Source organism: Anopheles funestus, chromosome X (genome assembly GCF_943734845.2).
Source record: "Anopheles funestus chromosome X, idAnoFuneDA-416_04, whole genome shotgun sequence".
NCBI classification, from domain to species: Eukaryota; Metazoa; Arthropoda; class Insecta; order Diptera; family Culicidae; genus Anopheles; species Anopheles funestus.
In genome coordinates this window covers 13,775,718-13,787,883 of record NC_064597.1, presented here as the reverse complement: position 1 = coordinate 13,787,883, position 12,166 = coordinate 13,775,718, and the positions used below count along the sequence as shown (strand labels likewise).

At 41.0% G+C, this 12,166-nt stretch overlaps 2 protein-coding genes across 4 annotated transcripts; both read left to right on the top strand.

Annotated features, from left to right (window-relative positions):
• The first annotated feature begins 2,561 nt into the window (after nt 1-2,561).
• On the top strand, nt 2,562-4,169 carry LOC125760988 (probable alpha-aspartyl dipeptidase). Of its 3 annotated transcripts, none has more exons than XM_049421680.1 (3): nt 2,562-2,954; nt 3,163-3,290; nt 3,362-4,169. In XM_049421680.1, exons 2-3 carry the CDS (start codon nt 3,193-3,195, stop codon nt 4,011-4,013), a joined length of 750 nt encoding a protein of 249 aa, XP_049277637.1. In that variant the 5' UTR covers nt 2,562-2,954; nt 3,163-3,192; the 3' UTR covers nt 4,014-4,169. The 3 variants fall into 3 exon arrangements, with proteins under 3 accessions (XP_049277637.1, XP_049277659.1, XP_049277648.1); XM_049421702.1 differs by lacking the exon at nt 2,562-2,954 and adding an exon at nt 2,961-3,084; XM_049421691.1 differs by lacking the exon at nt 2,562-2,954 and adding an exon at nt 3,004-3,100.
• A 175-nt stretch (nt 4,170-4,344) lies between these two features.
• Nucleotides 4,345-10,892, top strand: LOC125760949 (protein MAK16 homolog). The gene is made up of 3 exons (XM_049421576.1): nt 4,345-4,561; nt 4,638-5,453; nt 10,190-10,892. The coding sequence occupies exons 1-3, from the start codon at nt 4,547-4,549 to the stop codon at nt 10,376-10,378; spliced, it is 1,020 nt and encodes a 339-aa protein (XP_049277533.1). The 5' UTR covers nt 4,345-4,546; the 3' UTR covers nt 10,379-10,892.
• Nucleotides 10,893-12,166: the final 1,274 nt, after the last annotated feature.

Here is a 12,166-nt window from a genome sequence, read left to right as displayed (position 1 = left end):
TAAATAGTTTTTGTTTCGTTTCGACTGTCTCTAATCGGACCGGGACGACACACTACCGGTAGAAAATGGCGCAATAGGTGCGTGCATGCGTTCGATAGGAAGAGTTTAAATGACGCAAACGAAAGGAGAGAAAGAGAGAGAGAGAAAAAAAGAGAAAATAATAGCATTCTAGTACATAGTTGGAAGCAGCAAATGTTTTAGCTAAAAAAAAAGGATGAAATACAAATATACACACACATACACACGAAAGGAATTAATATACCATGTAAGGATCTAAGTGTAAATGCGAGCTCTCGCGCGTATGAAATTAGCAGCAATGAGCAAATTACTAAAACACTTCTAAACTAAACCTAAAGGTAATGTTGAGACAGTAACCATCTGCTCAACGTAAACGAGGGCATAAGTGGGGGGAGGAGGAGGGAAGGGTGACAGGAACAGGAGGGAATGTCCAGTTCTTGGCCCGGGGGGGTAGCCCCAGGAGCGAACCGAAAATGCGATGAGCATGGTGAGTGTGTGGAAAATGTGTGAAGAAAAGCAAATAACGAGATTCGCATCGAGAAGATTGATTTTAGTGTATGTTATACAAACCCAACCCCGCTCACACACGCGCAATCACATTTAAGTTTTCATTTGTAATAGATAGCAATAGGGTTTTTTTTTTTGGTTTTTTTTAATTTGCCCCCCCACTTGTTCATTAGAGTTCTGGTTCGACCTGGTATCGACCAGTAGTGTCCTTTATGTATAGCATTATGAACTAAATTTCGAAAAAAACACTCACACACACAAAAAACAGCATAGATGCACTTTTAATGGAAGTCGCGATCAGTTGATGTCCTTTTTCTAAAAGAATAGGCAATCAACATGCGTGTGTGCGTGTGCGTAACAGCTGTTACTCGACAGTAATCTTCATTTTAAGATTTTTTTTTCGCTGGCTACGATTAAAGTCCCCCTCCATTAGTTAATACGCCATACCAATGTGACAAAAAAAAGGGATTATTTTCTCTTTCGATCGGGATTTTGTGGATAAAACGTAAAAAGAAAAAAAAGAAATACGTATTACTTCTCGTGTAGCGTAACAGTAGTTGTCATTACATGAAGCTCCACACAACATGGCACACAACTATAGTTTTCTTTTCCGTTTTGTACTGGTGGTGACCGGCAGCTAGTGAGCTACTAATTTACATTGTAAGTTTAGGCTTAACACTCCCTTCACCCGGGACCAGTAAGGGAAGGATTTTTTGTTTAAACATCCCCAATATGCAATAACACAAAAAAAAACAAATGAGATTGTCCGTCAAATTAAAGTTCGGTACGAACGTTTACATTGCAATTCTCGATCAGACAGTGGACACATTCATAGCCGTATTTGCATTAGAAGCATCCAACCTCCCAACCTAAGTGGATGGGTAAGAAGGAGCTACCGTATTTCGTTCTTGTGTGTACGTATAACAGAAAAAAAACATCAAATAAGTTATAAAAAACAGCTACACCACCCACACAGTACCCATTTAACCAACACATAGTCAGCAGTGTATACTACTGCGAAAAAATGTAACTCGTTAAAAACAGTTTTTCGTAAGTTACACAAGTAAAAGCATTACGTATACAAACGAACATTACATACTTCTAAAAGAAAAAAAAACAACAACAAAGAAGACCGTACGCTCACACACACACACACACACTCACATAATTACAGAAAGACTTTACAAAAGCACCATTTATTTTTTTCTTCGTAATCGGTAAGGCAGGTTACACTACTGGTAGGCAAATGGGCAGCGATGATGAATAGAGAAGAAAAAGATGAGATGAGAAAGAGAGAGCTAATGAAAGCGGAAAAGCGATATTGGTGAGAATTAAAGTTAAAATTTTAACAGTTAAGTAAAACAAATGCGAAAATCCAATGGAAAAAAGGCAAATAAAAGTTGATAAATCCAATCGCGTGTTACCGGTGTTTGTTTCGCGGATGTGAGATGTTAAGTTGTACTTTCTGTTTATGATTTCTACAATCTATGATATATCGACGTTAATACAATCTGTTATACAATATAGCAGTATTAGTACAATCTGTCATATAATGTATTGGCGATACTAAAAACTGTTATGCAATGTAGCAATATTAATACAATCTGTTATACAATGTAGCAGTAATAGTACAATCTGCTATACAATGTATCGACGTTAGTACAATCTGTTATACAATGTATCATTATTAGTACAATCTGCTATACAATGTATCAATATTAGTACAATCTGTTATACAATGTATCATTATTAGTACAATCTGTTATACAATATATCGGCGTAAGTACAATCTGTTATAAAATGTAAATTCAAATGTACTTATCTGTATATGGTGCAGTTGAGAGTTAACACGGTAGTCAGATTCTAATGGTAAGGAGCAGTATTCACTGATACATCGAAATGCTATCAGGGAGCTGATATTATCAACTTCTAACTATCAAACTATGCACTTGAAGCTTCAAGAATGATCGTTAACATACTCCAAAGAAACTGCTTAATATCAGCGGATTTATATTCTATCCGTATACATTAATTTAAAAGCAGCTGCTTCAGCTCGTTAACATTAGTGTGCACTTGTTATAAACGTCAACGTCGTTTCATGCAATCGTTTGCAGTGTGTGTTAAATTCATTGTCTTTGTTATTCAGGATCTTTTTGTGCGTACGTCGTGCTATTACATTCCGGTGCTACTAGCGGTGGATGTACATCGATGATGATGATGATCATGATGCATCGGCCGTGTAACAGTAGCGCCACCAAGCGGTCAGCTGTGCGAAGCTCTACTAAAATCGAGCGCCAGGCTCACAAAACGTCATCTAGTGCTGGCTGATGGTATTGAATACGCACCGAGACAATAGAGACTGATTAGATTAGGCAACACCACATCTATCATCTATTGTGTGTGATCGTCTGTGCTTAACGGTGGCAAAGGTATGGTTTGGCGGGATCAGTTTTGCTGGTCATAAATCGTTCGCAGTTCGAGTGGACGAAAGCTTCAATAAGAGTGCTGATAAAGGGCAACAAAGCAAACAAACCGATACTACGGATTGTCTCCGTCCGGGTACACTATCGGAAGGGTGTGCCATTTTGTAACGAAGAAGCTTACGTTCTCGTGTCTTATTGCATTGTTTCGTTTTAGCAAACGCAAATAATCTCCACCTTGGTAAGAATGGGTAAACGGAACCTTTTCCTGATGTCATCCTCGGCGGTGCATGGATTTGGCTATCTGGAACATACCCAGGCAGATTTGACAAGTTTTTTCAAGAGGTAAGTACTGTTGATAGGATTTGGTTTCACATTACTTTATTTTTCACACCTACGGTTTGCTCGGTTTTTAGCAATAGCGTACAGAAGGTGCTGTTCATTCCTTACGCCTTAACCGATTACGATGCGTACACCGAGCGGGTCGGTAGCGTACTGAAGCGATGGGGCTTTTCCTGCAATGGCATTCACACCTTTGCCGACCCCGTTGAGGCGGTGGAAAATGCGGAAGCCATCTACATCGGTGGTGGCAATACGTTTCTGCTCCTTCGCACACTGTACGAGAAGCAACTGATTGAACCAATCCGCGACCGGGTATTGAAGCACGGTGTTCCGTACGTTGGCAGTTCGGCCGGTACGAATGTAGCGACGCGCAGCATCCAAACGACAAACGATATGCCGATCGTACATACGCCTAGTTTCGATGCACTTGCGCTCGTACCTTTTAACATCAATCCACACTACATCGATCCGGATGCGAATGGTAAGCACATGGGCGAAACACGTCCGGAGCGTATCAAGCAGTTTCACGAGCTGAACGATGCACCGGTGCTGGGACTGCGGGAAGGAACGACACTGTTCGTGAACGGAAACAATGCGACTTTGATAGGACCATCGATCGATACACCGGGTGTGTGTTACGATGCGCGGCTGTTCCGTAAAGATCAGGAACCGGTCGAATATGCACCATTGAGTAGTTTGAGCTTTTTGCTTAATGAGCAATCATAACTTAATCGAGTTTTGGGAAAATTATACACACTGCTGTTGAACGGCCCATGTAAAGAGATGAAATATTATTGTTGTTATTTTGTAAACAAAAAAAATGTAACCAAGTGGCTGAACTTGCCTCTCAATAATAAAGCATGAAAAGTACGCACCTAAAAAAGATAAAGAATTTCGTGTTAAATTATCATTTTAATTAATATACTTTATTGAACCAAGAGAGTGAACAGAAATGTAAAAACCAAAAATACGAATACGTAAAAAAAACAAAACATTTGAAAAAAAATAATGACCGAAATAACAACCAGTGTGCAGAAGCGATTCTGACAAGCGAAAACTGGCATCCCTGGTCGGACGTATTTTGACGTTTGTTACAACCGGTAACCGCATGGTGCACGTAAACATCTTCGAAAGCAAGTGTTAAAAATTACTTTAAAGTACAGTTTTTGGCGATTTGGGAAGCCACCACTTCAATCAACCGAGATTACAAAATACTGCGTGTCAATCATTCCGGTACTAACATCATTTAACCAAGCAACATGCAACAAGACGAGGTAGGTAGACAATATCATATGCATCGTCATGAAACGTGCGTTGCCTAAAACTATTCTTTCTATCGTTCTCGCAAAGATTACCTGGAGCATTATTAGCAGACAGTTCTGCTCGTTCCAAGTAAAAACAGTAACGCAAAACTTTTGCCGCAATGAGTACAACCTGACCGGGTTTTGTTCGCGCAGATCGTGTCCGATCGCAAACAGTCAGTACGCGACGGTGCGGGAGGATAAAGGGATTATCTATCTGTACATGAAGACGGCGGAGCGGAACGCGTTCCCGTCCAAGCACTGGGAAAAGGTGAAGCTGTCCCGTAACTTTGACAAGGCGGTATACCAGATCAAGGAGAATCTGCTATTCTGGGACAGATGGGTGCAGAACAAATGCAAGCAACGGTTTGTGAAGATCACCCAATACCTCATACGTATGCGAAAGTTAAAGCTGCGTCGACAGAAAATGTTGGTACCGTTGGCGAAGAAGATCGAGCGGCGAGAACAGCGCCGGGAGGAGAAAGCCCTGATCGCGGCCCGCATCGATAATGCGATCGAGAAAGAGCTGATGGAGCGGTTAAAGATGGGCATGTACGAGGACATTTATAACTTCCCGCAAGTAGCGTTTGAGCGTGCACTCGACGCGGAAGAGGTGGAAGAGGATGACGCGGAAGCGACGGACGAGGAGGAGCGTGAGATGGAGGAGGAGGAGGAATATCGGGAGCAGGAGAAGATGAGGCACGTGAGCGAAAGTATGCGGCGCGAGCTAGAGATGACGGATGAGTTTGTCGAGGGCGATACGGACGACGATGATCAGGATTCGGACATGGCGAGCGAATCGGGCGTAAGAGAACACGTCGAGGTGGACAGCGACTTTGAATCAGACGAGGGATCGGATATGGAGGTAAGTTGTCATGCTCCGTTGATGTATAATTATTATATATTCACTTCAAAGGTTGTTGTATGTTGCAAAAGTAGCTCCTTAGCTCCACGAAGAGATCTTATGTACCAAATTGAAAAGTGTAACTAATCACACGGTTTCAAATGCGATTCGATCATTTCATTTTGTCTGTTAAAAGTTTGAGTAAAAGTAGATTCAATTATTTGCTACTTTTGCTATCAATATAATACCTTTGATTAGTCTTATTTTAAATTTTATATTTAAATGATTTCACCTTGGCTTCGTTGGCTGAAAATTTGGCCTTCTTTTGATAAAAATAATGTAAAATAAATTGGTCAAAAATCGCTTTTGTTAAATACTAATAGCGAACCAATGAAATGAAGCCAATCGGTTGGTTAATCGACTTTTTTTTGGTTTAATTTATTCTTTAGACTGAAGCTTCGTTGCTTGTCGCTTTTTTGATTCGAAAATTTGTAGGATATATTCTTGAGGCTGTAGCTGATGGATGCAAATACAAAATCCCTTAATGGATTTTATGCGTTTAAACATCAGATTGCATGCTTCTTCTTGCCTTAGAGTCGATTTTTTTTTCAAACAGTTGATGTTACTTTTCCTTTAGTTTATGTTTAGGGAGGGCTCCCGGTGGTGTATTTGATATACAGCGCTGGTCTACATGGCAGGACTGGGCCTCAAACCCCACCCGGACCGCCCCCTCCCCCCTGTAGCAAGGACTGACTATCCAGCTACGTGGTAAAATACGTCTCGTAAGCCAGAAATGGCCAGCATGGCCTCAGAGGTCGTCCAAGAAGAAAAAGAAGATGTTACTTTTCGAGTGTCCTCGAGAAAAGTCGATCGTAGGCGTTAGCAGCCAGGATTTCATAATCCTGGTACGGTGATCTTCAAAATACCTTGAGCAGATACACCGCGCAAAAAAACCCCGTACAGCAATAGTCGGCACGTTTCGCACCATACCCTCAAACCGGCACGTCGTCTGCAACTGAGACGCTTCTTGACGTAACGCAGAGGCTAGGCACATTCTATTCTAGCCGCAGGGGGTGTGTTGGTTAGGCAGTTATCCGCTGTACGCGAAAGTGCAGCAAAACGTAACGGCGTGACGCGATATTAGCTGATCGTTCGTCATGTTTCGCTGCCGGGCAGGGCCTGTTCGCCTCGCAGCTTGCGCGTGTGTGCCGTAACACATGGGCTGCTGCGGGCAGCACAGGCACAAAACAGGTAAATCACAAACAGCTGTAGTGGCAGCAAGCAATATGAGGCCGCAGCAAATTGTGAACCGCGGGTTTCGTTGTAGCAGTCGCACCACGTTACCCGTGTCCGGCGGTACTAGTGCGCTTCCTGTTCACGATTTATTCTCGCTGCTCGCAACGTTGCGTCGCGTCGTGTGTTGTGGGTTTTAGTGTTTTTTGTTTTTGTTTTGTTGAGTAAAATAATAAATTTCAAGCACAGGACGACTTGGAAGAATTGCCTTGATCCTCTCAATACAAGGGGAAATACATTTTTTGCTTTTTAACGCTCTCCTGGAGGCTTAAATAAAGTGCATTTGTGGAAGTGTAAATCTTCGCGCGCCCGTTTTGCTTGTGTACACCATTTACGGGGGGAAGGTGGAAAAAGATATTGTGAAGTTGATATTTTTATCCTCCCAATATGCAAGTGTCTCATTACAACGTGTATTTAATAGATTAACCCCTTCCATCGTGCTTACCCCAGCATTGTCACCAGCGAGGCGTGACTGGTTTTGTTTTCCCTTGAACTTATCCGTCCCTGGAAAAGGGGACGAAGGGAAGGAAGGTTTATGTGTTAATAGTAAAGAATTACAAAAAAAAACATACACAACATACCTGAAGTTAATCGTGATAAAAATCGTGAGTGTTTGTGTGTGTGTGTGTAGGTGTGCTAACAGCATCACCATCTACACGTTTGGCAGTAGTTTGCATCTTGTGAGTAATTAATAATAACAAGACGACGTCAAACCGTTTAATTTAAGTGTTAATTGTTTGTGTTGTACAAATAGGGGAACAAAACCATGTTCTGTTCAACAGATATTATGAATATTAAGCTGCCGATAAAAACCCGGTTACTTAATAATTTCCATACTGCGTGTGTGAGTGGCCAAAAGGTTATGCCATAATTATTTTTATAGCACCAGTAACATCCCGATGAAGGTTTTTGAAGGAAGGTTTCCGGGGTTACTAACTGATGGATCCTTGGCGCTTGCGATTTGTCTACCGGCTGGCAATCATAAAATCAGCGATTCAGTTGCTGCTAATTCACATCGACGGCCGCTCATAAAGGAGGGGTTTCTGTCCAGTTGAATTATGTTTTATATGTAGAACAAAAAGTAGAATTACTTTTTTCTCTCTCTCTCTTTTAAGCATCTTTTAAGCGTTTGCATGCAAGTTGTGGAATGGTTCGCTCCCCCACACAGCATCCTTTTTCGATCACCCTTTGGAAGGTGATGTTGTACCAAATTTTTTTTTTCCAGCTTTTCCCGGTATACGATGCGGCTTTTAAAAAGCCAAACATTTACCATCTCTCGCACGCACCACTGTCCGACCATGACCATGGCGATATTATGTTGTTTATTTTTCCTCTGCCCGCATATCGTTACCAGAGCAATAGCCCAAGTTTGTTATTGTCTACCTTTTTCCACTGCAACAGCATTGGCTCGTCTCGCTTCTCCGCGCGTTTGCCTCGGTACCGGTTTTCCGGCCGTTTCGTGGTGTGTACAACTTCCTTGAAGTATGCTCGTATCGCAGTTGTGCAAAATGGAATCGGTGCCACACTCATTAGTACCTTCCAAGCGAAGTTCAAGACCAAACAGTTGGTCCGGTGTATGAGTGTGTGTGTGTGTGTGTGTCGGGCGCTTTTGGTAGCGTACCAGAGCTGCCAGCAGACCAGCGCCACCGTGCAAAACCGTGGTGTGTGCAATGGAGCGTTTTCCCTTTCTTTGTACCAATGTTGGACATTGCGATGTTTAATAACCGGCGATCTACGCTTTGTATGTTTTGTTGTTCTGATGTCTTTGGCTTTTTGGGCAGCAGTAATTGGTCGAGGAAGATGTTACTGTGTGCTTGATGGATTGCTTAGAGACAAATGGCGTAGCTCTCAAGTATTTAATTGCGAAGCAAAACTTTAATAATTCCCCCATTATTGGTTTATTAGTTCCACGGTATACGTAATCTGGAAACAATATTTCCATTTTAAGACAACAAATTTCCGTCTTAAAAATATAGATTTATTATGCAATCTTCAAATCAAATCAAATATACAGTAGAACGTCGATTATCCGGAGTGCTCGGGACCGGACTGATGCCGATTAATCGATTTCCACGGATAATAGTCCCTTAGATAAAGCGTATATAGTATCGCGCTATATACTATATAAAGCGTATATAGTATCTACATACTAGGGGCGGACCGGTGGTGCATGTGAAAAACGGCGGCGGTTCACACGGCCGGACCGGGTTCAAATCCCATCCGGACCGTCCCCCCGTAGCAAGGACTGACTATCCGGTTACGTGGTAAAATAAGTCTAGTAAGCCAGAAAAAATGGCCGGCGTGACCTATATAAGGTCGTTAAAGCCAAGAAGAGAGAGAGTATCTATATACTATACTACGGTGGTCTTTTTGATGCTTAAAAATGATTTTGAATCAAGCAAATTACTATCAAATAACAATTAAAATTTAGAACGTAAAATAAAATCATTTCAAATATATCGTTTGGTGACGATTTTAATCATTTTAACCAAACTGACATCAGAACAAAAATTTCACCAAGGTTTAACAGCTGTTAATTTTCGGCGCACGGTTAATCCGCCCCCGGACTGTAGTTGTGAATCATTCGTTCTACATTAAACACTTCTATCCACATGTGGAAAAAGAATTATGGCTTTCGCCAAAATAAGCGACAATTTTGTCACACAAAAGTTATAATATGATTGAAAATTAAATAATCGAATTTTATGTATGTTACCTGAGCACCAGAATATGCCACTGCCAACTGTGCTTGCTTTAAATTGCGAATTGAAACGTTGCTATAATGTTATATTACTTACACTTTATAGCTATAAGAGGATCAAATATAGCAAAGTATCGTCAATAATTACGCTATAATTATATATTCCGCTTCGACAGAGTTTACCTTGATCACCTATTTGCCATACAAAAAATTCACTCAAATCACAAAAATAGTTAAAACAGCAACTGCTTGGTTTGTCGCAAGGCAAAAAAAAACAAATCCGGTGTTAGATTACACAATGCTAGATTAAAAGACAAATGTAATGCAGGCGCAACGTCAAGACGTCCTTACGCTACTGAAGGATAAATAGAGCACATCTGCTCGGTTTTGGTTGAACTCTATTCTAGCACGTGAGTGTCACATGCACTGTAACGTTGCACGTGTCCATTTAGCGCAAATATTCTTCCCCTCCGGGCGACTCTTACCCCCGCTCGGCCCCTAAATGCAACTCAGCAGATTCGTTAGCCTCGATCACGCTGTGCAATGTGATGACATTGCACTGAAACTTGCAATTCCAGTTTCACTTCCGATCGGGTCTACTCCGCCCACCTCCGTAAATGCGTCAATACGTGGCTACTGGCAGCTCATCGACAGATCGTTTGCTATTCAGTTTTTAACCCATAAATAATGTGTTGCGTACACAGCTGGCTACAAAGATATTTTCTTCATTACAAATCGGGATTTTCCCTTTTCCTTTTTCCAGGACTATGTGCCGAAAGTGTCTCTGCGGCCACCGAAATCTGACGACGAGGAAGACACACCCGCTGCACCTGCAACACCCGTAGAAGCACCGACGGCGAAGAAAAAGTCGCGCAAAATCCGCAAACCGAAGCTCGAGCTTGAGTATGAAGTGGAAGCTGAACCAACGGCGCGGCGTCGCATACATCAGTGAGGTTGGTTGTTGTTTGGTGGATCGACATCTTACCAGGGATTGTGTCCGTTCGACCGCTTCTGGCCCTTTTTTTACCTTTTATATTTTTGAATGCATTTTCTTGGGTTTTTTTTTTTTGTTTTTTGCTTCTTTGAGGCGATGCCATCCCTGCATTTGCCTTTTGCGGAATTATAGCTCGTAAGTAAATCGCGTGAATCATTCGTGATCGACCATTACCAGCCGAGGAATGGGAATGCGCAAATGTGCGTTCATCTGTTTAGAGCTTATATTTTTTCTACTTCTCGCACAGCCTACAGTAATGCTGTAACGTCCATTTTTTTAGCCTTCCCATTCCTTGTTGTTCAAGCAGAAAAAAAGAGAACCGAATTAAAGAAATTGTTCCCGTGTCATTCAGAAGTGAATATTGTTTTTGCGTCTTTTTTTTTGCTGTATCATTAACGTCACACTAGCAAACATGCTGACATGAAGCATATTTATGATCTTCTAAAATAAATAATTACCGCCAAGATGGTAACGATGGGGTATTTCTTTATTTTGGAAAATAAAACAAAAAATCAGGTTTCCTTCCTAAGCTCACAGGTAAAGCAATTTGGAAAGGGGCGCCCTCCTCTTCCGTGGTTAGTTCGTCAACGTCAAATCGATAGAAGTTTTCGCCTTCCGCGACGTTTCGTCGTTTGTCGTCAATTCAGCCAAACCGGTTCGCCCGATTAATATTTGCGCATGATGCGTCAAAATCAGGCGCATAAAAATATGCATGCCAAGATTGGAGTCTCATTTTGGCTTTGCAGATATTTATTATAGCAACGGTCTTGCGGTGATAAAATAACGTTTGTGTGTACTGAAAAACCCGAATAAAACCCGGAGATTGACGCTATAAAGCAGCTTATTTATCATACTTACACAGTGCTGTTTGGCGTCAGTATCGAATATGAAAATAAAAAAAGGAGAAATACAGTATTCAGAAGGTTTGCTCGTAAATTTATCAACAACTTGCTCATATTTCTAACGTCCAACTGAATGCTGTGGGAATAGCTATTGGAGGTTCCCTAGCAATACAAAACTGCTGATCAGGAGAGGAGGTGTAAATTATTTAAGCCTTGAGGCAAACTGTTTTTTTTTAGCCTTCCACAAAATACACGACATTTTGCATCGCAGCCTAATGTTAAAAACAAAAACTAACGGCTGCCACAAACTGTTTTATCATCTTATTCTTTAATCATAAATCTTTGTTCCGGTGATTCGAATTGAATGTGATTCACTTACCTGCAACACTTGCATTTTTGTTCTGTTTAATGTACTTTGACACATTTACACACAGATTTAAATTAGGCACATTTTTCACGATTTCACTCAATAAGCTCATTGAGAAAAGGATTCACTTCCATTTCATTTTTTTTCACTAAAAAACAACGAACATTTTCCCTTCTTTCCGTGCCCAAAGACACATGCACATTTTAATGCTCTTTGGCACATTTAAAACAATATTAAAAAAGGCATATTTTTCACGATTTCATTTAATAAACAACAAACTTATTGAGAAAAGGATTCCCTTCCATTTCATTTTTTTCACTAAAAAACAACGAACATTTGCCCTTTTTTTCCGTGCCCAAAGACACATTCACCTTTTAATGCGCTTTGGCACATTTAAAACAAATTAAAAAAAGACATATTTTTCACGATTTCACTTAATAAACAACAAACTTATTGAGAAAAGGACATCACTTTTCACTAAAAAAAAACCAACACTTTTTTCACAGCATTTTCCTTTTTTAAAAAATTGCACAACAC

Excerpts from the sequence above, each read along its gene's own strand:
- LOC125760988 (XM_049421680.1), top strand. The coding sequence starts at position 3,193 with ATGGGTAAACGGAACCTTTTCCTGATGTCATCCTCGGCGGTGCATGGA. Across the intron at positions 3,291-3,361 it reads TTGACAAGTTTTTTCAAGAG|CAATAGCGTACAGAAGGTGC; the intron begins GTAAGTACTGTT and ends CTCGGTTTTTAG.
- LOC125760949 (XM_049421576.1), top strand. Across the intron at positions 5,454-10,189 it reads ACGAGGGATCGGATATGGAG|GACTATGTGCCGAAAGTGTC; the intron begins GTAAGTTGTCAT and ends TCCTTTTTCCAG.